This window comes from Pristiophorus japonicus, chromosome 15 (genome assembly GCF_044704955.1).
Source record: "Pristiophorus japonicus isolate sPriJap1 chromosome 15, sPriJap1.hap1, whole genome shotgun sequence".
In the NCBI taxonomy this organism is placed as follows: domain Eukaryota; kingdom Metazoa; phylum Chordata; class Chondrichthyes; family Pristiophoridae; genus Pristiophorus; species Pristiophorus japonicus.
The window spans coordinates 64684209-64711387 of NC_091991.1; the positions used below are offsets into that span (position 1 = coordinate 64684209).

The following is a 27179-nucleotide window of genomic DNA, read 5'->3' on the forward strand; positions in this document are numbered from 1 at the left end:
GGTGGAGGGGGGGGGTTGCGGTACTGATTAAAGAAACTATTATAACGGTGAGGAGGGATGATATGTTAGAGGGATCATCAAATGAGGCCATATGAGTCGAATTGAAAAATAAAAAAGGGGTGATCACACTGCTGGGCGTGTATTATAGACCCCAAACAGTGGGAGGGAGATAGAGGACCAAATATGTAGACAAATTGCTGTGAAGTCCAAAAACCGTAGGGTAGTAATAGTAGGGGATTTTAACTATCCAAATATTGATTGGGGCAAATTTAGTGTGAAGGGTATAGAGGATGCAGAATTCTTGAAATGCATTCAAGAGAACTTTTTAGTCAGTATGTAGCAAGCAAGAGGGGACAGTCTTGGATTTCGTTTTGGGGAATGAAGCTGGGCAGGTTGAAGGGGTATTAGTGGGAGAGCAATTGGGTGCCAATGACCATAATTCAGTCAGATTCAAGTTGGTTATGGATAAGGACAAGAATAGGCCTGGAACAAAAGTTCCAAATTGGAGAAAAGCTAATTTTGCTAAGTTAAGGAGTGATTTGGTCATGGTGGACTGGAAACAGCTACTTGTGGGTAAATCAGTGTCAGAACAGTGGGAGGCAGTTAAGGAGGAGATCCAGAAGGCTCAGGCCAAACATGTTCCCTTAAAGAAAAAGGCTGGGAAAAATAATTCTGGAGCCCCTTGGATGTCTAGGGACTTACAGGGGAGGATTAAGAAAAAAAGGGACGCTTATGTCATATATCAACGGCTAAATACTATAGAATCAGGTTCACCTGACTGATTCCCGGGATGGCTGGACTGACACGTGAGGAGAGACTGGATCGACTGGGCCTGTATTCACTGGAGTTTAGAAGGGTGAAAGGGGATCTCATAGAAACGTATAAAATTCTGACGGGACTGGACAGGTTAGATGCAGGTAGAATGTTCCCGATGTTGGGGAAGTTCAGAACCAGGGGACAAAGTCTAAGGATAAGGGGCAGGCCATTTAGGACTGAGATGAGGAGAAACTTCTTCACTCAGAGTTGTTAACCTGTGGAATTCCCTGCCGCAGAGAGTTGTTGATGCCAGTTCATTGGATATATTCAAGAGGGAATTAGATATGGCCCTTACGGCTAAAGGGATCAAGGGGTATGGCGAGAAAGCAGGAAAGGGGTACTGAAGGAATGATCAGCCATGATCTTACTGAATGGTGATGCAGGCTCGAAGGGCCGAATGGCCTACTCCTGCACCTATTTTCTATGTTTCTATGAAGGCCAACATGCCATTTGCCTTCTTCACCGTCTGCTGTGCCCGCATGCCAACTTTCAATGACTGATGTACCATAACACCCAGGTCTCGTTGCGCCTCACCTTTTACTAATCTGCCGCCATTCAGATAATATTCTGCCTTCATGTTTTTGCCACCAAAGTGGATAACCTCACATTTATCCACATTTGCCCACTCACCTAACCTGTCCAAGTCACCTTGCAGCCTCTTAGCATTCCCCTCACAGCTCACACCGCCACCCAGATTGGTGTCATCTGCAAACTTGGAGATATTACACTCAATTCCTTCATCTAAATCATTGATATATATTGTAAATAGCTGGGGTCCCAGCACTGAGCCCTGCGGCACCCCACTAGTCAATGCCTGCCATTCTGAAAAGGACTCGTTTATTCCGACTCTCTGCTTCCTGTCTGCCAACCAGTTCTCTATCCACGGCAATACATTACCCCCAATACCATGTACTTTAATTTTGCACACCAATCTCTTGTGTGGGACCTTGTCAAAAGCCTTTTGAAAGTCCAAACACCACATCCACCGGTTCTCCCTTGTCCACTCTACTAGTTACATCCTCAAAAAATTCTAGAAGATTTGTAAAGCATGATTTCCCTTTCATAAATCCATGCTGACTTGGACCGATCCTGTCTCTGCTTTCCAAATGCACTGCTATTTCAACTTTAATAATTTGATTCCAACATTTTCCCCACTACTGAAGTCAGGCTAACCGGTCTATAATTACCTGTTTTCTCTCTCCCTCCTTTTTTAAAAAGTGGTGTTACATTAGCTACCCTCCAGTCCATGGGAACTGATCCAGAGTCGATAGACTGTTGGAAAATGATCACCAATGCATCCACTATTTCTAGGGCCACTTCCTTAAGTACTCTGGGATGCAGACTATCAGGCCCTGGGGATTTATCGGCCTTCAATCCCATCAATTTCCCTAACACAATTTCCTGACTAATAAGGATTTCCTTCAGTTCCTCCTTCTCGCTAGACCCTCGGTTCCCTAGTATTTCCAGAGGGTTATTTGTGTCCTCCTTCGTGAAGACAGAACCAAAGTATTTGTTCAATTGGTCTGCCATTTCTTTGTTCCCCATTATAAATTCACCTGATTCTGACTGCAAGGGACCTACGTTTGTCTTCACTAATCTTTTTCTCTTCACATATCTATAGAAGCTTTTGCAGTCAGTTTTTATGTTCCCAGCAAGCTTCCTCTCATACTCTATTTTCTCCCTCCTAATTAAACCCTTTGTCCTCCTCTGCTGAATTCTAAATTTCTCCCAGTCCTCAGGTTTCCTGCTTTTACTGGCCAATTTATATGCCTTGGATTTAACACTATCCCTAATTTCTCTTGTTAGCCACGGTTGAGCCAACTTACCAGTTTTATTTTTACTCCAGACAGGGATGTATAATTCATCCATGTGATCTTTAAATGTTCGTCAACCCTTTAAGTATCATTCGCCAGTCTATTCTAGACAATTCACATCTCATACCATCGAAGTTACCTTTCCTTAAGTTCAGGACCCTCGTCTCTGAATTAACTGTGTCACTCTCCATCTTAATAAAGAATTCTACCATATTATGGTCACTCTTCCCCAAGGGGCCTCGCACAACAAGATTGCTAATTAGTCCTTTCTCATTACACATCACCCAGTCTAGGATGGCCAGCCCTCGAGTTGGTTCCTCAACATATTGGTCTAGACAACCATCCCTAATACATTCCAGGAAATCCTCCTCCACCGTATTGCTACCAGTTTGGTTAGCCCAATCCATATGTACATTAAAGTCCCCCTAGACTTCACTACAGTGTCTGATATGATCAACTAGTCAATTCTTCTCAACCACCTCTCCTCCATTGTCCAGCCATATGGGACTACCCTTAGGTGGTTGCATTCCTAACTATCTGTATGAAGCCGGTGCATCTCCAGCAACAACCTTGACCTCAACCTTACCAGCCTACCTATTGCAGGCACATGAGTGCAAGGAACAAGGCTCAAGTGCTTACAAGTGTATTCAGCTAAAAGTGCTGAGTAGCTTAGCGCACTGGGCCCTGACAACATCCCACCTGCAGCGTTGAAGACCTGCGCACCACAGCTAGCTGTTTTCCGAGGTCAAGCTGTTCCAGTACAGCTATGACCCTGGCATCTACCTGACAATGTGGAAGACTGCCCTCATATCTACAAAAAACAGCCCAGCCAATTACCACCCCATGAGCCTCTTGCTAATTATCAGTAAAGTGACTGAAGGAGTCATCAATAGTGCCAACATGCTACATGTATCAACGAACAACATGCTTACCAATGCTCAGTTTCGGTTCCCACAGAACCAGTCAGCTCCAGTTCTCACCACAGCCTTAATCCAGACATGGACACAAGGTGACTGCCAGAAGAGTAGGGAGAATAGCTGCCCATGACTAAACCAAGGAGCCCTACCAAAAATAAAGTCAGTGGGACCCAAAGGGAAACCCCTTCAGTGGCTGGTGTCATATTTGACAGAATGGAAGGTGATTAGGTTAACGGAGGCCAATCATCACACCCCAAGACATCACTGGAGGAGCTCCTCAGGGAAGCGTCCTCAGCCAGTTACTTCATCAATGACTTTCCCACCCAAGGTAAGGACTGGGGCTGTTTGCTAAATATTGCACAATGTTTAGCTCTATTATCATTTCCTCCAAAAATGCAGTAGCCTGTGCTAGCCTACAGCAGGACGCTGACATCCTAGCTTGGGCTGACAAACGGCAGGTACATTCCCAACACATAACTACCAGGAAATTACCATCTCAAACAAGAGAAAGCCCATCCATCTCCCCCTGGCCTTCAATAGCACCATTGCCAAGTCCCTCACCTTCCCACATCTTGTGTCTCATCATCAACCAGAAGCTTAACAATCAGATATATCAACACCATTGCTATAGGAGCCAGGCAGAGGCTGGGTACTCTGTAATAAGTGGCTCACCTCCTGAGCCCTCGAAGCCTCTTGTCACCTACAAGGCTCAAATCACAATTGATAGAATGCTCACCATTTGCCTGGAGCGTGCAGCCACAACAACACTTAAGGAATTCAATGCCATCCAGGACAAAGCAGTCTACATGATCAGTGACCGCCTCCCACTGGACACAATATCCATCTGTCATGTGTACTATGGCTGCCGTGTATATGATTTACAGAATGCACTGTAGCAACTTAGCAAGGTTACTTCAACAGAAGACCCCTCCCCCGCAAATTCTACCAGCCAGAAAAACAATTAAAGCATTGTTGTAGGAACATCATCATCTCCAAGTTCCTCTCTAAGTCACACTGCATCCTAACAGGCATATTCCTTCATTATCTTTACACCTCTGGGTCAATATCCTGGAACCACCTAATTAACACCATTCTGGCAGCACCATCACCTTAGGGATTGCAGCAGTTTAAAAAAAAGACCTTCTCAGACCAACACTGACAATTTATATTTATATAGCACCTTTAACGTAGTAAAATGTCATAAGGCGCTTCACAGGAGTATTATAAAACAAAATTTGACACCGAGCCACATAAGGAAATACTAGGGCAGACTTGGTCAGAGTTAGGTTTTAAGGAGCATCTTAAAGGAGGAAAGAGGGGTAGAGAGGCAGAAAGGTTTAGGGAGGGAATTCCAGAGCTTCGGACCTTGGCAGCCGCCAATGATGAAGTGATTAAAATCAGGGATGAGCAAGAGGCCAGAATTGGAGGAGTGCGGAGATCTCGGAGAGTTGTAGGGATGGAGGAGGTTATTGAGATAGGGAGGGGCGAGGCGATGGAGGGATTTGAAACAAGGATGAGAATTTTAAAATTGAGGTGTTGTTTAACTAGGAGCCAATGTAGGTCAGCGAGCATAAGGGTAATGGGACCAGGTGCGAGTTAGGATACAGCAGCAGGGTACCTAGGGATAGGCAATAAATGCTGCCTTGGCAACATCACCCACATCCACAGAAGAAAGAATCCTTCTCTCTTGCCACTTCAAGTTCCCAAAAGATCTATTCTTCAAGACCTCCTCTTACTCATCTATGTGCTACTCCTTGGTGACACAATCTACAGATAAGGAACCATCTTCCATCTGTGGAGTGATGACACCTGGTTCTCCCTCTCCACCACGTCTCTCAATCCCACAACCACTTCTCTGTCTGTCTGAAATGTAGTCTTAAATGAATTGAAACTTCTTTCAACTGAACTTTGGAACGATCAAAGTCAAAGTTTTGGCTCCTGCCATAAACTCTGCTCACTTCCCATTGATTCAAATCCCTCTCGAGTCAATCACTCCAGCTGGATAAAACCTTGTATACGTGTTTGATTTTGAACGGAGCTTTAAAGAACGCATCCTCTAAGTCACCAAAATTACTTCCACTTGTGCAACATTGCACACCTCCGCCCCCTACTCCCTTATCCACACCTCTGTCACATTGAATTTGATTGCTCCAATGTTCTTCCTGCCTTCCATTGTCCACATTCCATAAATTCCAACTTGTCAAAAACTCAGCTGCCAGTTGTCTGTCCCATCAATCATCCTATCCTCACTAACCTACACTGGCTTCTGATCCCCTAAAGAGATACTTCCAAAGCTTCACTCCTCTGTACTTCTGCAACCGAATGCCCTTCCCTTCCTTCAACCTTCTGTCTTCCAACTCTGACCTCCCCTAGGTGGACATAGACAGATTTTTGAGCGATAAGGGAATAAAGGGTTATGGGGAGTGGGCAGGGAAGTGGAGCGGAGTCCAGGATCAGATCAGCCATGATCTTATTAAATGGCTCGAGCGGCCAAAAGGCTACTATTTCTTATGTTCTTATATTCTTTCGCCTCACCAGCGATGGCAGAACCTCCCCACCCCTCCGACTTCCTTTAGAAAGCTTCTCAAAATCCAACCGTTCAACTCAACCTTCAGTCACCTCTCCTGAACTCTCTGGCATGGTCTCGGCATCCGCCCCCCTTTAGCTTTTTGTTCTCCTCTGCAAAGGGCCTTGGGATTTTTTGTACATGAACAGAAAAGTTGTTGCTGAGGACGCCGTGAACGCGAATTGAAATAGAAGTCAAAACACTACCGATGCTGAAAATCCGAAATGTAAAAGAAATGCTGGAAATACATGGCAGGTTAAAGAGGAAATGAAGAATTTGGGCAAAGCCCCTGGGCTGATATCGGAGTGAGAGCTGCGGCCCTCTCCCCCCCGGGCTGGTTACCTGTGTCCCCACCACCACGATCTGCGGCAGTTGGATGATATCGGCCCCGACCGTGTTAAACACTTCCTGCAGCTTGTTGATGACAGGAATCAGCGCCTCCATCGCTGCTCGCTGCTAATAAAACCAACGATCGACTTCTTTGTGTCTGGGTGAGGCCCAACTGTCTCTCGCTGAGCGACCGTTTATCGTGCTTCAAACTGTCGCCATTGCCGGCCGCAGTCCCGCTCGATCCAGCCACAGGAGAAACAGGCCGCTGTCCGGGGCCCGGGCCAGCGCCGACACTGCGCACGCGCACGCCAGGAATTGTAGTTTGTTTCCTGGTCCGGTGAAAGTCAAAGTTTAAACCACAACTCCCATCACCCCCTTCGTAAGCTGTGTTCGAATTGAAAGGACCTGTGATGTTTTGACCTGTGTGAAGTTTTGCTCCTCTCCAGCGACAGTCGGAGTTTTTTTTATAGCTAAATATAACCTCTATTGTCTGTATGTCACGCAGCATAAAGAAAATTCCCACCTCAATTCACATCACGGTTTCTGTAATGTGACAATGTTTTCTAAAAAAAAACTCACTTGAAACTAAAAGACTTTTTCAATACTAAAATGAGTTTTATGCTCAAAATGGAAAATGATTACAGTGGATCTACGAAACGATTAAATACATTGCATTTAAAGTATTATAGAAAATTGCCACGTTTCGTTGTTTCTAACCAATTTAAAGTATCCAGAATATGGATCGTTTTCACTTTCATTTCAGCTGAATCAGTTTCGGCGTGGGTTGGTTACCGAATCACGGCAATATTGTCTGGTATGTAATCAATCAAAACTGAGTGTTTATTTTTTAGTGCCACCTTCATGTCTTATCATTTCACTCAATGAACTATGAGTAGCTGTCAGATGTTTCATTTTCGTCTTTTTTGAAGTTTTACCTGGAATCAAGATATAGATTAGCCATGATCTAATTGAATGGCTGAACAGGCAACAGGGATTGAATGGCCCACTACTGTTTCTATGCTGCCCATTCCAAAGATCAAATTATTGAGAGAGTACATTCTGAGGAGGAGGAGGAGTTTCCATCCGAAATATCAACAAACCGCCTCTCCACTAACAAACTCACCCCACATCACAAGAAAATGTTCGCAAAACTATGGGCTATAAATTGGTTAGCTCCCGAAAACAGCTGCGGGGATCGGGATGCGCGATTAACCTACGCCCATTGAATGGAATTAAGGCAGCACGCCAACATTGTGCTGCCCGCTAATTCTAACTATTTCTGCGTGCAGCCAGCCTCCATGCGCTGTTCATTGACTGCACACATCAGCAGGGGAACCGATATGGTTAGTAATTTGCACTACTTAAAGCTAGCCTGCACCTCTTCAAGGGGAGGTACATTGTGGCTGCAGCAGGTGCTGGGAGTCATTCTGCAACTGAATCCCACCTGGGACAGAGCGAGCCCCCAGATTTTCGGACACTGCACTGAAGGTCTTGGTGGAAGAGGTGGAAAGGAGGAGAGATGTCCTGTATCCTCAGGGGGCAGGGGGCCCTCCAGACATACGATGAGAAGGCAGTGGGAACTGATAGATGCAACAGAGGTTAATGCCTGGAGTGCAGCCCCAAGGGCCTGGATGCAATGCCAAAAGAAATGTAATGACCTCACACGAGTTCTTAAGGTAAGTGAATCCATCTCCAAATGCCATATCCTACAACTGCACTACGAGCCTCAGCCACTGCTCAATTCACCACACCCCTATCACTCACCTATCAACAATCTCATACCTAACATTGTATGCTTCACCTCACCCTCTCACAAATAGCATTGTTGTTAGCCTCACACCCGCAGCTTGCAAAAACTGCCAGCTTTTCAATCATAATAGCCACGTTATCTAAATAGATTGCAAAACACTCACTGACACACTTCCCTCTTTTGCAGGAAAAGGTATCCCCCAACCGGAGACAGAAGGAACTAACTGGAGGGGGAGAGGCGCGCTTGCATGCTCTAATTCCCATGGAGGAGATTTGCTGGCCATTGTGGGAAGTGTCATTGCTGAGGCTGTGGCCATCGGCAGGGCTGAAGCCATTGAAGATGACGGTGCCCTCATACCTAATACTCCTCCTCATACAACACTTCACCCTCATCCCTAAATCTTTCTGACTTACAAGCTGCAGAATGTGTAAGCACACACTTCTTACTTTCTCCTCTCCCCAACCTTTATCCCTTTTTTCATTTCAGATACCCAAGAACTGCAACCTGCCCAGGCAGTGGTGACACAGCAAGAAGACAGTAATGATGAAGACACACCGTCACTCTATTTCACATTTGCAGCCACTAGCACTGACACTGCACATAATTTAGACGATAGCATAGGGGCAGGATCTGCACATGTTATGATACCGGGCACAAGTGTGCTGCAGCCAGGGCAGGGGGAAAGGAGAGTGTAGATTCCAGATTGCCGGAGAGCGAGGTCACACGCTAGTTCTGCTGCAGAGAACTCAGATGAGGATTTTGATGGGCCAGGCTACAGAAAAAGGCTGATGGGTATTCACACCAAACTGTTTGGTGCATTGGGAGGCCTGCCAGAAAGCTTGCCTACAATGTCAAGGAGCATGGAGGAGTCTGGCACCAACTTGGCACAGGGCTTTGCGCAGAGCTTGGAGCCCATCCTTTCCAGCACGGAGCGGATGGCCAGCTCCGTCAACACACTTGTGGGGCCAACCATGGTGCAGCGTCTGATGGCCGATGTCTCAGCTTCCATTGCAGCACAAGCAGCCTTCCACCAGCCATGCTGCAGACACTGGGGTAGCACTTTGTAGGAGCACTGGGGCAGGCAAAAGCACACAGAAGACAGGCACTCAGGGAATGCACAAAGGTGATTAGTTTACATTTGTAGGCAATATGGCATTTCATTTATAAATTTGCCTTTGAATATATATTTTCTGGTGGCGCTTATTTTTGTACTGTGGCCAAGAGGACGATGGGTTTGTCAGTGACAGAGGGAAGATAAGGAGTGTGGGACTGTTGGTGAATGGGGAAATGGGATTGAGATTACAAGTATCACTGTTGAATTAGTTGTTCACACATAGACCTGTGTCTGGGTCTGTCGAGGTTTCAACCTCCCTTCCTCTTCCAGCACCACTTCCTCCTAGTGCTTCTCCTTCTCAGCTGACAGCTGGTGGCAAGGGTTGTTCCCTCATAATGGCCAGGTTGTGCAACATACCACAACAAATCTTGAGACCCACTCAGTTGAGTACTGCAGGCAGTGGAATCGTTGCTTCAGGATGCCAATGGCCTGCTCTATCAGATGCCTTGTGGCAGCATAGCTCTCATTGTATGCCTGCTGTGCACGTGCGCGTGGATTATGAACCAGAGTCATGAGCCATGTTGTCCACTAGCCACCCTTTGATTTACCATGGTGGTTGAAAGACCGCAGGCACAGAGGATTGTCACAGAATGACTGCTGCCAGGATACTAAGCATTAATCAACATGATGCGCTGCCTGTGATCACACACCAACTGCCTGCTGAGGGACTGGAATCCCTTTTGGTTCAGGTACATGGCAGAGTTGACATGAGGTGCAGGCAAAGCAACATGCATGCAGTCAATGGCACCCTACAACATGAAGAAGCTGGCAATCCTTGCAAACCCTCATGCTTGCTCCACCTGCTTCTCCCTGGTATAAAGGAATAAAATAAAATTATCCCTTTAAATATTGAGCCTCAGTGACCTCAGTGCACTGCAAACTACAAGATGTTGCTAATGGGCCTGAAATTCTGGTCAGAGTCTTTCGGACGAACGCCTCCGACCTGAGAATTTTTAACAAATTTATCTGGTGGTATCTGAGGCGCCTGCGATTCCGGTGGGGAGGCCTTCTTTAACCACGCATCGGAGCGTGCTCCCGTCTTTGATGTTCGGACGCAGTCACCAATGAGAACTCGTATCTACAAGTTCTCATTGCTATTAATAAGAAAAAAATAAAAATAAAAAACCTTACATAATTAATTTCAATTAAAGTTAGTTAGAAAAAATATACCGATTTAAAAAAAAAAAAAAAAAAATTTTTTTTATTCTTTTATAAAGTAGGCCATGCGCCTGTTTTTACCAGACGCAAGAGTTTTAAAGACATTCACTGGGCAAGAGATGGGCAAATAGCGCAATCTTGCCCATGCAAATGTCCTTGCTGCCATGATCAAGTTAGAACTTCACCGATCAGAAAAGCCGGTTTTCGGTGCTCTTTTACAATGCCTACCCAGGTCCGTACATACTCCGCACGGACCCGGTGAGGCTGGAATTTCAGGCCCAATGTGTCCAGCACCAGCCTAGGAGCCAGACGCACAAAAGTTAATAGCCATGGCTACCTTCGCAGCCACTGGCAATACAGTTCTTGCCGTGCTCTGAGGTTGCAGTTGTGGCTGCAACAGTTGCCAGATTTCAGTGACGACCGTACCGTAACGGCTGTTATCAAAGTCACAAATGACATCCTAAGTGACTGTGACAATGGTAAACTATTCCTCCTTGTTCTTCTTGACCTGTCTGCAGCCTTTGACATGGTTGATCATACCTTCCTCCTCCAACACCTCTTCACATCGCCCAGTTGGTTGAAACTGCACTCGTCTGGCTCCATTCTTATCTATCCAATCGTAGCCAGAGATTCACCTGCAAGGGCTTCTTTTCCTGTTCCCATGCTGTTACCTCTGGTGTCCCCCAAGAATCTATTCTTGGCCCCCTCCTACTTATCTGCATGCTGCCCCTCGGCAACATCATGCAAAAATGGTGTCCGTTTTCACATGTACACTGTCACCCAGTTCTACCTCACTATCACTTCACTCGACCGCTCCACTGTCTTTAAATTATCAGACTGCTTGTCCGACATCCAGTATTGGATGAGCAGAAATTTTCAATTAAATATTGGGAAAACCGAAGCCATTGTCTTTGGTCCCTGTCTGCTAGGACACCCATGTCTAGAAGCAACTGGTTTGTACACAAGCCTTTGTTAGCAAAATAGTGCTTCCCTATTTAGTATGTAAAAACACTCACAACGCATAGAATTGCAGCAACAGCCAGAAGAAATAATTGAGCAACTAATCTGTTAATTGACAATTCCATTACATTCTGTGAGTTTATGTTTTATGACATGAATACATCAAGGTTTTCAATAAAATTTCATCAGTATCAAAGCACAGATGTGCTTAGATGAGATTGCTGGAGTCCATCTCCCAACATGCTGCTGATTGAGAACCTATCCTATATACCAATCTGTGCTTTCAAAGGGTCACTCAAAAATTCGGTCTCTGAACTCCAGCAAGCACTGGCCTTTTTGAGTTGCCAATCTGTGCAGAGCTGAGTAACTGCTGTATAAAGATGGAATTGCCCCGACAACCTTCAACAGATTCTTTCCAGTTGGAAAAATACACAGCAAATTTCTTGAGTCTATGTTTTCATTTACAAATATCTCCACCAAGGCATATGGATACATCCAATTTTTTGGGATTGAGCAGTTTTATTCTAAGTTATCCAGAATATTGTTTTCCTCTAGATGATAATCTGAGAGAAGCTCATTTGTCTGAACTCATCTTCAAGTATTCAGGCAACTCCTATTCCAAATTATTATTTTTTTAAATACCTTGTATGTATGCGGATGACACTAAGTTGGGTGGCAGTGTGAGCTGCGAGGAGGATGCTATGAGGCTGCAGAGTGACTTGGATAGGTTAGGTGAGTAGGCAAATGCATGGCAGATGAAGTATAATGTGGATAAATGTGAGGTTATCCACTTTGGTTGTAAAAACAGAGAGCCAGACAATTATCTGAATGGTGACAGATTAGGTAAAGGGGAGATGCAATGACACCTGAATGTCATGATACATCAGTCATTGAAGGTTGGCATGCAGGTACAGCAGGCGGTTAAGAAAGCAAATGGCATGTTGGCCTTCATAGCGAGGGGATTTGAGTACAGGGGCAGGGAGGTGTTGCTACAGTTGTACAGGGCCTTGGTGAGGCCACACCTGGAGTATTGTGTACAGTTTTGGTCTTTTAACTTGAGGAATGACATTCTTGCTATTGAGGGAGTGCAGCGAAGATTCACCAGACTGATTCCCGGGATGGCGGGACTGACATATCAAGAAGGACTGGATCAACTGGGCTTGTATTCACTGGAGTTCAGAAGAATGAGAGGGGATCTCATAGAAACATTTAAAATTCTGACGGGTTTAGACAGGTTAGATGCAGGAAGAATGTTCCCAATGTTGGGGAAGTCCAGAACCAGGGGTCACAGTCTAAGGATAAGGGGTAAGCCATTTAGGACCGAGATGAGGAGAACTTCACTCAAGAGAGTCGTGAACCTGTGGAATTCTCTACCACAGAAAGTTGATTAGGCCAATTCACTAAATATATTCAGAAAGGAGTTAGATGTAGTCATAGAAACATAGAAAATAGGTGCAGGAGTAGGCCATTCGGCCCTTTGAGCCTGCACCGCCATTCAATGAACTCATGGCTGAACATGCAACTTCAGTACCCCATTCCTGCTTTCTCGTCATACCCCTTGATCCCCCTAGTAGTAAGGACTACATCTAACTCCTTTTTGAATATATTTAGTGAATTGGCCTCAACAACTTTCTGTGGGAGAGAATTCCACAGGTTCACCACTCTCTGGGTGAAGAAGTTTCTCCTCATCTCGGTCCTAAATGGCTTACCCCTTATTCTTAGACTGTGACCCCTGGTTCTGGACTTCCCCAACATTAATAAGAACATAAGAATTAGGAATAGGAGTAGGCCATCTAGCCCCTCGAGCCTGCTCCGCCACCCAACAAGATCACGGCTGATCTGGCCGTGAACTCAGCTCCACTTACCCTCCCGCTCCCCATAACCCTTAATTCCCTTATTGCTTAAAAATCTATCTATCTGTGATTTGAATATATTCAATGTGCTAGCCTCAACTGCTTTCTTGGGCAGAGAATTCCACAGATTCACAACCCTCTGGGAGAAGAAATTCCTTCTCAACTCGGTTTTAAATTGGCTCCCCCGTATTTTGAGGCTGTGCCCCCTAGTTCTAGTCTCCCCGACCAGTGGAAACAACCTCTCTGCCTCTATCCTGTCTATCCCCTTCATTATTTTAAATGTTTCTATAGCATCACCCCTCATCCTTCTGAACTTCAACGAGTAAAGACCCAGTCTACTCAATCTATCATCATAAGGTAACCCCCTCATCTCGGGAATCAGCCTAGTGAATGGTCTCTGTACCCCTTCCAAAGATAGTATATCCTTCCTTAAGTAAGGTGACCAAAACTGCACGCAGTATTCCAGGTGCGGCCTCACCAATACCCTGTACAGTTGCAGCAGGACCTCCCTGCTTTTGTACTCCTCTCGCAATGAAGGTCAACATTCCATTCGCCTTCCTGATTACCTGTTGCACCTGCAAACTAACTTTTTGGGATTCATGTCCAAAAAGAGTTTCATGCACAAGGACCTCCAGGTCCCTCTGCACTGCAGCATGTTGTAATTTCTCCCCATTCAAATAATATTCCCTTTTACTGTTTTTCCCAAGGTGGATGACCTCACATTTTCCGACATTGTATTCCATCTGCCAAACCTTAGCCCATTCGCTTAACCTATCTAAATCTCTTTGCAGCCTCTCTGTGTCCTCTACACAACTCGCTTTCCCACTAATCTTTGTGTCATCTGCAAATTTTGTTACACTACACTCTGTCCCCTCTTCCAGGTCATCTATGTATATTGTAAACAGTTGTGGTCCCAGCACCGATTCCTATGGCACACTACTAACCACCGATTTCCAACCCGAAAAGGACCCATTTACCCCGATTCTCTGCTTTCTGTTAGCCAGCCAATTCTCGATCCATGCTAATACATTTCCTCTGACTCCGCATACCTTTATCTTCTGCAGTAACCTTTTATGTGGCACCTTATCGAATGCCTTTTGGAAATCTAAATACACCACATCCATCGGTACACCTCTATCCACCATGCGCGTTATATCCTCAAAGAATTCCAGTAAATTAGTTCAACATGATTTCCCCTTCATGAATCCATGTTGCGTCTGCTTGATTGCACTATTCCTATCTAGATGTCCCGCTATTTCTTCCTTAATGATAGCTTCAAGCACTTTCCCCACTACGGAATTGTTAAACTAACCGGCCTATAGTTACCTGCCTTTTGTCTGCCCCCTTTTTTAAACAGAGGCGTTACATTAGCTGCTTTCCAATCCAATGGCATCTCCCCAGAGTCCAGAGAATTTTGGTAGATTATAACGAATGCATCTGCTATAACTTCCGCCATCTCTTTTAATACCCTGGGATGCATTTCATCAGGACCAGGGGACTTGTCTACCTTGAGTCCCATTAGCCCGTCCAGCACTACCCCCCTAGTGATAGTGATCGTCTCAAGGTCTTTCCTTCCCACATTCCCGTGACCAGCAATTTTTGGCATGGTTTTTGTGTCTTCCACTGTGAAGACCGAAGCAAAATAATTGTTTAAGGTCTCAGCCATTTCCACATTTCCCATTATTAAATCCCCTTTCTCATCTTCTAAGGGACCAACATTTACTTTAGTCACTCTTTTCCGTTTTATATATCGGTAAAAGTTTTTACTATCTGTTTTTATGTTTTGCGCAAGTTTACATTCGTAATCTATCTTCCCCATCTTTATTGCTTTCTTAGTCATTCTTTGCTGTCGTTTAACATTTTCCCAATCTTCTAGTTTCCCACTAACCTTGGCCACCTTATACACATTGGTTTTTAATTTGATACTCTCCTTTATTTCCTTGGTTATCCACGGCTGGTTATCCCTTCTCTTACCGCCCTTCTTTTTCACTGCAATATATTTTTGTTGAGCACTATGAAGAGCTCCTTAAAAGTCCTCCACTGTTCCTCATTTGTGTCACCGTTTAGTCTGTGTTCCCAATCTACTTTAGCCAACTCTGCCCTCATCCCACTGTAGTCCTCTTTAAGTATAGTACGCTCATTTGAGACACTACTTCCTCACCCTCAATCTGTATTACAAATTCAACCATACTGTGATCACTCATTCCGAGAGGATCTTTTACCACAAGATCGTTTATTATTCCTGTCTCATTACACAGGACCAGATCTAAGATAGCTTGCTCCCTTGTAGATTCTGTAACATACTGTTCTAAGAAACAATCTCATATGCATTCTATGAATTCCTCAAGGCTACCCCGTGCGATTTGATCAATCGATATGTAGGTTAAAATCCCCCATGATTACTGCCGTTCCTTTTTCACATGCCTCCATTATTCCCTTGATTATTGTCCGCCCCACCGTGAAATTATTATTTGGGGGCCTATAAACTACGCCCATCAGTGACTTTTTCCTCTTACTATCTCTAATCTCCACCCACAATGATTCAACATTTTGTTCATTAGAGCCAATATCGTCTCTCACAACTGCCCTGATATCATCCTTTATTAACAGAGCTACCCCACCTCCTTTCCCTTCTTGTCTATCTTTCCAAATTGTCAGATACCCCTGTATGTTTAATTCCCAGTCTTGGCCACCCTGCAACCACGTTTCTGTAATGGCCACCAAATCATACCCATTTGTAATGATTTGTGCCGTCAACTCATTTACTTTATTTCGAATGCTGCGTGCGTTTAGGTAGAGTGTTTTAATACTAGTTTTTAAACCATGATTTTTATTTTTGACCCCTCCTGCAGCCCCTTTATATTCATACATATTGTCCCTTCCTATCACCTTACTACTTAGGGGGAATCAAAGGGTATGGTGAGAAAGCAGGTATGGGGTACTGAAGTTGCATGTTCAGCCATTAACTCATTGAATGGCGGTGCAGGCTCGAATGGCCGAATGGCCTACTCCTGCACCTATTTTCTATGTAGCATCAGGGAACAGTAGGATAGTGGTTATGTTACTGGACTAGTAATCCAGGGGCCTGGACTAAAAATCCGGAGATATAAATTTAAATCCCACCACAGCAGCTGGGGAATTTAAATTCAGTTAATTAAATAAATCTGGAATAAAAAGCTAGTGTCAGTAGTGGAGACCATAAAAGTACCGGATTATCATAAAAACCCATCTGGTTCACTAATATCCTTTTTGGGAAGGAAATCTGCTGTCCTTACCTGGTCTGGCCTGTGACTCCAGACCCACAGCAATGTGGTTGACTCTTAACTGTTCTTTAAAATGGTCCAGCAAGTCATTCAGGTGTACCAAACCGCTACAAGGAATACTCTTTGCTATAAAGAAGGCTCACCACCATATTCTCGAGGGCAATTAGGGATGAGCAATAAATGTTGACCTTGCCAGCGACACCCACAGCCCGTGAACGAATAAAAAAAAAAAGTAATTAGCCACTTGATTACAGAGGTCATCTGCATGGCCTTTCTGAAGCAGGACTTTGAATTGTGATGTTTTGGCACTCAGCTATAGCTCCCACCTCCTTTTGGTGGGGTCAATCCAAATTAAACAGCTACCATGGGCCATTGTACATTTCCCTCTCCAAATATCAGTCATTGCAGCACATTAAAAAAAATCCACTTGAAAGAAATCCAGATGTACAAATTAAAATTCACATCTTTTAATTCATTTCATATTTTATTGCTGTACATTATGTGCAGATTTATTTAAAAAAAGCCTTGTGTAGTCATTAGTCCCCTGATCACAGTAGCCATCTTCATGGCCTCTCTCACTCAGTGAGCATAAGTCTATACATAGTACAGTGGCCGTATAAAACAGATGGCCACAAGTGATCTTGAAAGCCGATTCCAGAAATCCTGAAGTTCAGAAAGGTACACCAGCAAATTCTAATTCAAAGCTCACCATCCATTCATGAATGCAATTTTGTCTGTTATGTTACAATTTGGTTAAAGATCTCGATTACTATCCACTGCACATTCTAATTTACTAACAAAGCTATCCTTTAATTGGGACCAAGTGTGCATATTGAGGTCTCTGTTGTTCACCCACTTCCATTTCAGAGAGGATAATGATGCGATCGAAGCATCTAATTTCTTTATATTTCTCCCACCAATGTAATTGTTTGACCAAGAGGAAAAGTGCATAGTGGCCCCTTTCCAAGAAAAGGCATGTTGCTGATGGAAAGTGACAAAAACCTCTTACTCATATTATGTAGTTTTGGGTAAATGTATCAAAATTACAATTTGGAAAAGATTCCAATTTGGGTTCTAGTGGTTATCTCTACAGCTACTGGACAAATGTTCTCCCAGTTAAACCTTGGCAATAGCATGTTTAGAACTCCATGTGACTTCAGATTTCTCCACATGACTTTCTCAAAAATGTTTTTAAAAGTGAAAGCCGTGACCATACTATGTCACAACAACGACAAAATAGCATCCATGAACTTCAGTGACTAAACTACCATACTGAGCCATTTCACAATGTGGTAATTTTTCTTTCCAACTCTAAGCAACGATAGCCCATTTGTCAAAATATGCTGCTGCAAAACCAGCACTTGTTCTGGTTTTGTCACTCGTATGTGATTAATCCAAATTCCACCATCTGTGATCATCTGGTACCTGGAGTGGGAGAAGAAAACAAGTTACTTTAATGTAGTTTGGATATTCTTGAGAAGCACTCCTTCAGCAACCAATCCACTCCCATTTCAAATTACCGCTAACAAAAGAGTTGTCAACAGAATGGCAGCTGTATCAAAACCATGGCTGACTGATGCCCAGTTCGAACAACAGAGAAAGATGGGCAGTGACATGCTAACCATTCTTACTCAATTAGATAATACTATAGTGAGAATTTATGGCACTCAAATCAGAATATCAGCTAGAGGGGTTTGAATGACATATCTGGGACCTAGGTCTAAATCCAGCTCAAACCCTTTGCTGGTTGTAAGGTTTCTAGTGAGTGCGGGTCACAGCAATAATTGGCCTTGAAAATAGAAGTGTAAAACATTCACACCCACACAGTTGGGGATACTGTTTTGCTGAGAGAGAAATACAGCACTCCTCTGTATACTTATATTTTAAATGGTGAATCCTAAACAGCCTGTTTCTGTGCTGTAAAATTCCATGCAAGTGCTAAGGCCCACTGTGCACAGCACCATCAAGGTTGCAAAGAATAAATGATGAAGTAAATCACAAAGGATTGGTATATTGATGCCTTTGATGAGATTCTTTGCCCCATCCATTCCTGACCACAGGTATTTGCCAATTGATGAGAGGTAAAGTTCTGCGCAAGAGACATACCCTCTGGGTCCATCTGGGATAGCATTGGATTTACGACAAAGATCCAGCACCGTTGTGCCTGGCTCAAGCAGATTCTCAGAGAACGGTGCTTCTTTAAACAATTCTTGTAGCTCTTCATCTGACATGGTCTCCAGGGCATCGACACTGCTATGATAGAGTGCACTTGTACACCTGAAGAGGAGATGAAAAAAAATTGAGCAGCAGCAGCAGTAAAACATAGTCTAGCATTTGGTTATGGGGCTGGATGGTGCAGTGAAGACACTAACTTTTGAAGGGTTGGTAGCCCCATAGCTCAATAAAGGAATTTTTTCCTGTCCTGCTGAATCATCATCAGGCTACCCCTTACTCAGAGATAAAGCCCATGTCCTCACATCAACAACTCAAGTCCTGGAGTGGGATTTGAACACAACTCTGATTCCAAGGTGAGGTTGCTACCAAGAGTCAAGCTGACACTTTTAAAAAGAAAACAGAGTGATGCATCACTGGGCCATATATACAAGATAGGGCAAGTTGAGTGATTACTGCCAGTGGAGATTGAATTCAGTGGCTTATAAGAATATAAGAAATAGGAGCAGGATTGACCATACGGCCCCTCGAGCCTGCTCTGCCATTTAATACGATCATGGCTGATCCGATCATGGACTCAGGTCCACTTCCCTGCCCGCTCTGCATAACCTCTTATCCCCTAAGAAGCTGTCTCTTTCTGTCTTAAATTTATTCAATGTCCCAGCTTCCACAGCTCTCTGAGGCAGCAAATGCCACAGATTTACAACCCACAGAGAAGAAATTTCTCCTCATCTCAGTTTTAAATGGGCGGCCCCTCTAGTTCGAGTCTCCCCTATCAGTGGAAACATCCTCTCTGCATCCACCTTGTCAAGCCCCCTCATAATCTGATACGTTTCGATAAGATCACCTCTCATTCTTCTGAATTCCAATGAGTAGAGGCCCAACCTCCTCAACCTTTCCTCATAAGTCAACCCCCTCATCTCCAGAATCAACCTAGTGAATCTTCTCTGAACTGCTTCCAAGGCAAGTATATCCTTTCATAAATATGGAAACCAAAACTGCATGCAGTATTCCAGGTGTGGCCTCAACAATACCTTTATATAACTGTAGCAAGACTTCCCTGCTTTTATACTCTATCCCCTTTGCAATAAAGGCCAAGATTCCATTGGACATCCTGATCACTTGCTTTACCTGCATTCTATCCTTTTGTGTTTCATGTACAAGTACCCCCAGGTCCCGCTATACTGCAGTACTTTGCAATCTTTCTTCATTTAAATAATAACTTGTTCTTTGATTTTTTTCTGCCAAAGTGCATGGCCTCACACTTTCCAACATTATACTCCCATCTGCCAAATTTCTGCCCACTCACTTACCTTGTCTATGTTCTTTTGCAGATTTCCTCACACATTGCTTTTCCTCCCATCTTTGTATCGTCAGCAAACTTGGCTATGTTACACTTATTAATATAGATCCAAGTCATTAATATAGATTGTAAATAGTTGGGGTCCCAGCACTGATCCCTACGGCACGCCACTAGTTACTGATTGCCAACCAAAGAATGAACCATTTATCCCGACTCTCTGTTCGTTAGCCAATCCTCTATCCATGCTAATATATTACCCCCAACCCTGTGAACTTTTATCTTGTGCAGTAACCTTTTCAAATGCATTCTGGAAGTCCAAATACACCACATTCACTGGTTTCCCTTTATCCACCCTGTTCGTTACATCCTCAAAGAATTCCAGCAAATTTGTCAAACATGACTTCTTTCATAAATCCATGCCAATTCTGCTTGACCAAATGTTGCTTTTCCAAATGTCGCTTTTCCAAATGTCCTACTACTGCTTCTTTAATAATGGACTCCAACATTTTCCCAACCACAGATACTTTTTGTCTGCCTCCTTTTTTAAATGGAGGCATTACATTTGCAGTTTTCCAATCTGCTGGGACCACCCCAGAATCCAGGGAGTTTTGGTAAATTACAACCAATGCATCCACAATCCCTGCCGCTACTTCTCTTAAGCCCCTAGAGTGCAAGCCATCAGGTCCAGGGGATTTATCTGCCTTTAATCCCATTATCTTACTAAGTACCACCTCCTTCGTGATTGTGATTGTGTTAAGTTTGTGTTATGAACTAAGACAGTTGAATCCCTTTGCTAACTTATGAAGGATCACCAAGACCACAAACTCAGGACCATAACAGTCACTATGGAAAATACAAAGAACTGCAAATTTGTAGAGGCACAGTAGGGTATTGAGGTTCTCACTGAAGTTGATCATGGGGTATTCCTTCATCCAGGTGCCCCACTCTGTTTGTCCTACTAACAACGTTCCCTGTAATTTTTCTTTGAACTGCACCGCCCATTCAAAATTCTGTATATTCATGATTTTTTTCAATTTAAAAGCCGGATCAAGTGCGCTGCGTGGCCACAGTTTAAAAGGAACTTTTTGTCCTACCAAATCCCTCTGCCTCGCCACCTTAAAGATCCTCCTTAAAACCCGTCTCTCATCAAACTTTTGGCCACGCCTCCTAATATCACATAACTACTAAACACTATAAAAGGTCCATGAAATTCTCCCTGCCAGGAAATAAGCAGCTGAAAATGTACCCGTTACCTTTGGTCTTGTTTTAACATTAAAACACACATAAATGAGATAAACGTTATTGGGGAATGATAGGGTCATACTGCGATTATTCAGAGTTACTGCTGGGGTTAAGCATAAATGCTGTGGCGAAGTGAGGTGAGCCACTGTCACATATCTAACTCATCCCACTTGCTTTCTGCTTTTATTAAACTCAGTCGTCTTCTGGAAGGAATATTCCATGGATTTTGGACAGATCAGCTGCTGTAGGGCAGACAGTCATTTATTTTTCTGCTTCTAGGAGCTAAGTGGTGTTAGGACCCCACATATTATTGCTTCCTTGCAGCCATAGGGGTCTATACAATTGTACATCCCTGTCTGGTGTAAAAATAAAAAAGGGAAGGTGGCTCAACCGTGGCTATCAAGGGAAATCAGGGATAGTATTAAAGCCAAAGAAGTGGCATACAAATTGGCCAGAAATAGCAGTGAACCCGGGGACTGGGAGAAATTTAGTACTCAGCAGAGGAGGACAAAGGGTTTGATTAAGGCAGGGAAAATAGAGTACGAGAGGAAGCTTGCAGGAAACATTAAGACGGACTGCAAAAGCTTCTATAGATATGTAAAGAGAAAAAGGTTAGTAAAGACAACCGTAGGTCTTCTGCAGTCAGAATCAGGGGAAGTCATAACGGGGAACAAAGAAATGGCAGCCCAACTGAACAAGTACTTTGGTTCGGTATTCACTAAGGAGGACACAAACAACCTTCTGGATAGAAAAGGGGTCAGAGGGTCTGGTAAGAAGGAGGAACTGAGGGAAATCCTTATTAGTTGGGAAATTGTGTTGGGGAAATTGATGGGATTGAAGGCCGATAAATCCCCAGGGCCTGATGGATTGCATCCCAGAGTACTTGAGGAGGTGGCCTTGGAAATAGCAGATGCATTAACAGTCATTTTCCAACATTCCATAAACTCTGGATCAGTTCCTATCGAGTGGAGGGTGGCCAATGTAACCCCACTTTTTAAAAAAGGAGGGAGAGAGAAAACAGGGAATTATAGACCGGTCAGCCTGACATCGGTAGTGGGTAAAATGATGGAATCAATTATTAAGGATGTCATTAGCAGTGCATTTGGAAAGAGGTGACATGATAGGTTCAAGTCAGCATGGATTTGTGAAAGGAAAATCATGCTTGACAAATCTTCTGGAATTTTTTGAGGATGTTTCCAGTACTGTGGACAAGGGAGAACCAGTTGATGTGGTGTATTTGGACTTTCAGAAGGCTTTCGACAAGGTCCAACAGTAGAGATTAATGTGCAAAGTTAAAGCACATGGGATTGGGGGTAGTGTGCTGACATGGATTGAGAACTGGTTGGCAGACAGGAAGCAAAGAGTAGGAGTAAATGGGTACTTTTCAGAATGGCAGGCAGTGACTAGTGGGGTACCACAAGGTTCTGTGCTGGGGCCCCAGCTGTTTACATTGTACATTAATGATTTAGACGAGGGGATTAAATGTAGTATCTCCAAATTTGCAGATGACACTAAGTTGGGTGGCAGTGTGAGCTGCGAGGAGGATGCTATGAGGCTGCAGAGTGACTTGGATAGGTTAGGTGAGTGGGCAAATGCATGGCAGATGAAGTAAATGTGAGGTTATCCACTTTGGTGGTAAAAACAGAGAGACAGACTATTATCTGAATGGTGACAGATTAGGAAAAGGGGAGGTGCAACGAGACCTGGGTGTCATGGTACAGCAGGCGGTTAAGAAAGCAAATGGCATGTTGGCCTTCATAGCAAGGGGATTTGAGTACAGGAGCAGGGAGGTGTTACTACAGTTGTACAGGGCCTTGGTGAGGCCACATCTGGAGTATTGTGTACAGTTTTGGTCTCCTAACTTGAGGAAGGACATTCTTGCTATTGAGGGAGTGCAGCGAAGGTTCATCAGACTGATTCCCGGGATGGCGGGACTGACATATCAAGAAAGACTGGATCAACTGGGCTTGTATTCACTGGAGTTCAGAAGAATGAGAGGGGATCTCATAGAAACGTTTACAATTCTGATGGGTTTAGACAGGTTAGATGCAGGAAGAATGTTCGCAGGGGTCACAGTCTAAGGATAAGGGGTAAGCCATTTAGGACCGAGATGCGGAGAAACTTCTTCACCCAGAGAGTGGTGAACCTGTGGAATTCTCTACCACAGAAAGTTGTTGAGGCCAATTCACTAAATATATTCAAAAAGGAGTTAGATGTAGTCCTTATTACTAGGGGGATCAAGGGGTATGGCGAGAAAGCAGGAATGGGGTACTGAAGTTGCAATGTTCAGCATGAACTCATTGAATGGCGGTGCAGGCTCGAAGGGCCGAATGGCCTACTCCTGCACCTATTTTCTATGTTTCTATGTATACTTCAAGGGGGTAGGGACAAAGCCTGATGGAACTAAATCTCTGTTCCGAGGGGTTTGATACACAATACTCAATACTCACCTTTTGGCAGACTCCAGTCCTTCTTTGCCATGAACCAATTTTGTGACTTCTGCTGCTAGTCGTTTTTGGGCAATGCGCTTTCCTGGATCGTTTCTGTGGTTGATCATAATGTTTTCAATCTCGGGAAGTGGGATGAAGGTAAAAAGTTTCAGATACCTAAAGAAATCAAAGTTGCTGTTTGGTTAAAGGCAGAAATAATTTAACAGTGTGAATACTTCATAAAAGTAAAATAAAATTAAACCTCGACATTTGGAACAAATATTGCTGTAACTGGAAGGAGCTGTTACATTAGCGCTCCAAAGCAAGGGGCGTCTGATACCAAACTTTCAAGTTCTCTACATTGCTACGAAGGGGCACAGATTGTAGGTCATATATCTCCCCCAGTGGTGAGGAGGAAAAAAATTAATGGACTCTTTTCCCCAAAGCTAAACTCACATGCACAGGGTCAACTACAAAAGGGGGAAAAAGTGTATATATAGTGTGTCTAGATCACGCAGACTGTCGGCCACCCGCCCTCCAAAAAAATTCAAACGCAGCCAAAGAAAATCAGCAAATGTGGACAGTTTCTCATCTGTCGATGGTCATTCAAAGCGGGAATAACATTTGTTGCAATTTTATGTTTTAAATAACGATTACATCATACAAAAATCATGAAACAAGGCAAGGACATGTCACTAAGGACTAATTGGAGCACAGCAGTGCAGGTGGAAAGTGAGTCCACCAAGCCTCAAGTTCATTATTGTTGCAATGTTTGGACTCAAAATGCCAGCATTTAATTGAAATCATTTCTGGCTCGAGAAACGTCTCTTTCAAAATGCACACTACGGTGGCTCTTAATGAGTGACGATGGAAGTCTGGGAGCAGAAACTGTGCCAACTCCCAGACAACGTTCGCGTCAGACCACAAAATATTTCGACAACACTGGATCCTCTCTTTAATGAGCAGAGTTGTTTTGAATTATTGGGTATTAAAGTTGATGTTTGTGTTTTAGGAGTGATACGTAAGTATGAACAATATAACTGTCACTTTAAAAAAAGTGGGAAATATATGAAAAAGAAAGTGGAAAAGGGTATGGTGCAATTGTGCAAACCATTGCCCGCCTCCTAACCTCCCGGAAGAAGCAAAAAAACAGACATCTATAAAGATCTCTAACAGTGTGGGTTAATAAACTGGTGTGTTATAGCAGATCATGCAAACACAGAAATTAAAAACAGTCTGAAAAGTATGTAGAAAGAGCTTGCCTTTCTATATTGGAGTCCGGTTGCCTGACAAAATACTGGTACAGTTCAAAGGGTGAAGTCCTGCTCCTGTTCAACCATACCGCATTTCCTGCAGTTTTTCCCAGTTTATCTCCTGAAGCACTGGTTACAAGTGGTACCATGATGCCATAGACGTCTTGCCCAGTCATCCTACAAGTTTATTCGTTTTGTTTGATAAAGAAAAGTACATCACTCAAAATAACCTCGATATATATAGAAAACAAAGATGCACAAATTCAAAAATACAATAAATTTAGATGCTTGCAAATAATACACTCAAGGGGAAGATTTGCTTTACTTGTGAATAAATTCGTATCCAGACATCATGTTACCCAGTTGATCTGTCCCTCCCAGTTGGATCCTGCAGTCGTGATGTTGATTTAAATAATAGAAATCGTACGCTTGAAACATCTGGTAAGTGAACTCGGTCAAGCTCATGCCCTCGGGGCTCTTGAGCCGGGACTGCACACTGTGCCTGCTCAGCATGGTGCCCATGCGAAAATGCCTCCCCACCGTGTCCATGAAACCCACCACCTCCTTCCCCTCGTACCAGGACGAGTTGTTGACGACGCTGAGCGGCCCCAAACTGGCGGCCTCGGCGTCGCTGCAGAAGCAGAGACGGTGGTTGCGGGAGACGGCGAGGATCCCCTCGCGGATGGCCCGAGCGTTGTCCTGCACCGTGGCCGCGCTCAGCGCCTCCCGCTCGGTGCTCCGGCCGCTTGGGTCGCCTAGGCGAGCCGTGGCTCCCCCCAGCAGCGCCAGGACGCGGTGGCCGGCCCGCTGGAAGTGCAGCAGCCCGACGAGGGCCAGCAGGTTGCCGACGTGCAGGCTGTCGGCGGTGGGGTCGAAACCGCAGTACAGGGTCTGGGCACCGGACTCGAGCAGCCGCTGCAGAGGGCCGGCTTCCGGGAAGATGTCCTTGAAGATGCCTCGCTGGTGAAGCTGCAGCACGTTCCCGCCGCTCTTGCACCGGCTCCGGACTCGGGCCAGGGCCGAAAGAAACGAGCCTGGCCTCCGCAATGCACACAGGAGCGGCACGGGGCATCTCCGCACCATGGGCGCCGCCATCTTGGCAGCCTCCAGGGGCATTGTGGGAATCGGTGACGCTGTGGCGGAGACCCGGATGCTGCTGGCCCTCAGTGGGCAGAGGAAACGTTTCAAGGACACCCTCAAAGCCTCCTTGATAAAGTGCAAAAACCCCACCGACTCCTGGGAATCCCTCGCCCATGATCGCCCAAAATAGAGGAAGAGCACCCCGAGTCCCATCGCCGAGAGCATGTAGAAATCAAGCGTAGACAGCAGAAGGAGTGTGCGTCAACCCAGGCTCCCCGACCACTCTTTCCTTCAACCACTGTCTGTCCCACCTGTGACAGAGATTGTAATTCCCGCTCAGTCACCTGAGAACTCACTGTTAGAGTGGAAGCAAGTCATCCTCGACTTCGAGGGATTGCCTATGATGATGATGAGTGCTGGGCAGTAGGGGCCTGTAAAGAGTGTTCTGGTAAAAGCTCAACTCCTAGTTACAATAAACAGGAGCTGCTGCAGCCACTGGCCAGGCCAGTGGCCCCCTTCACCAGAACACTTCTTCATTTAGCTCCTGTGCTAAAGTTTACTTTATATCACTTCAAACAGGGTTGACGCTAGTCTGGATGTTTCTTAAAAAGTAAACCAGGGATCCAGCTATAATTTTTATTGTGTCTATGTATGAAGACATCAAGAGTTTCAATAAAATTTCATTCAGTAGCAAAGCACGGCTGTGGTTTTCGTCTGTTCTCTGCTTCATGCTCCTCTCTCAGCTCAGACCTTTTTTCCGACTTCAGTGATGAAAACAATCACACACATGGATTAGTAATTCTGACATTTCCATGTCCCCACTGCCACTCGTAAATGGCCCAGCATCCACATTTGAATACCTCCTGAAAACCCATCTATTTGACCTAGCCTTTGGTTGCTTTCCAAATAGATGGGTTTTCAGGGTTGACCCTTCACAAGCCCCTGCTGCCCAACAACAACCTGTGGATAAAGCTGGTGTCTATAATCCAGTTACAATTGTCTGGACTGGAAGAATTTCGAAGATGATCACATCAGACCTAAGCAGGAGCAGAAGCATGCATTACATTTTTTTTAAAGACATACACTTTTTCTGTCCCTTCCAACTATCATCTTTTATGTGATGGGGTATCTCTGTAATTGGAAGAGGTGTTCACCATTT

The 27179-nt window shown here is 44.4% G+C and overlaps 2 protein-coding genes across 4 annotated transcripts in view; both read right to left on the minus strand.

Annotated features, from left to right (window-relative positions):
- Positions 1-6759, minus strand: part of LOC139280818 (dynamin-1-like protein) — a 68977-nt gene extending 62218 nt beyond the window's left edge. For 2 of the 3 annotated variants that reach the window (XM_070900539.1, XM_070900538.1), the window contains exon 1: positions 6456-6758. In XM_070900539.1, the coding sequence (XP_070756640.1) occupies positions 6456-6557 (102 nt within the window). In that variant the 5' untranslated portion in view covers positions 6558-6758. Of the gene's footprint in view, positions 1-6455 lie in introns of all 3 variants that reach the window. The other variant, XM_070900541.1, reaches the window with a different exon arrangement.
- A 10233-nt stretch (positions 6760-16992) lies between these two features.
- Positions 16993-26036, minus strand: yars2 (tyrosyl-tRNA synthetase 2, mitochondrial). The gene is made up of 5 exons (XM_070901667.1): positions 25266-26036; positions 24950-25117; positions 23709-23864; positions 18648-18818; positions 16993-17966 (listed from the first exon to the last, which is right to left on the minus strand). Exons 1-5 carry the CDS (start codon positions 26033-26035, stop codon positions 17801-17803), a joined length of 1431 nt encoding a protein of 476 aa, XP_070757768.1. The 5' UTR covers position 26036; the 3' UTR covers positions 16993-17800.
- Positions 26037-27179: the final 1143 nt, after the last annotated feature.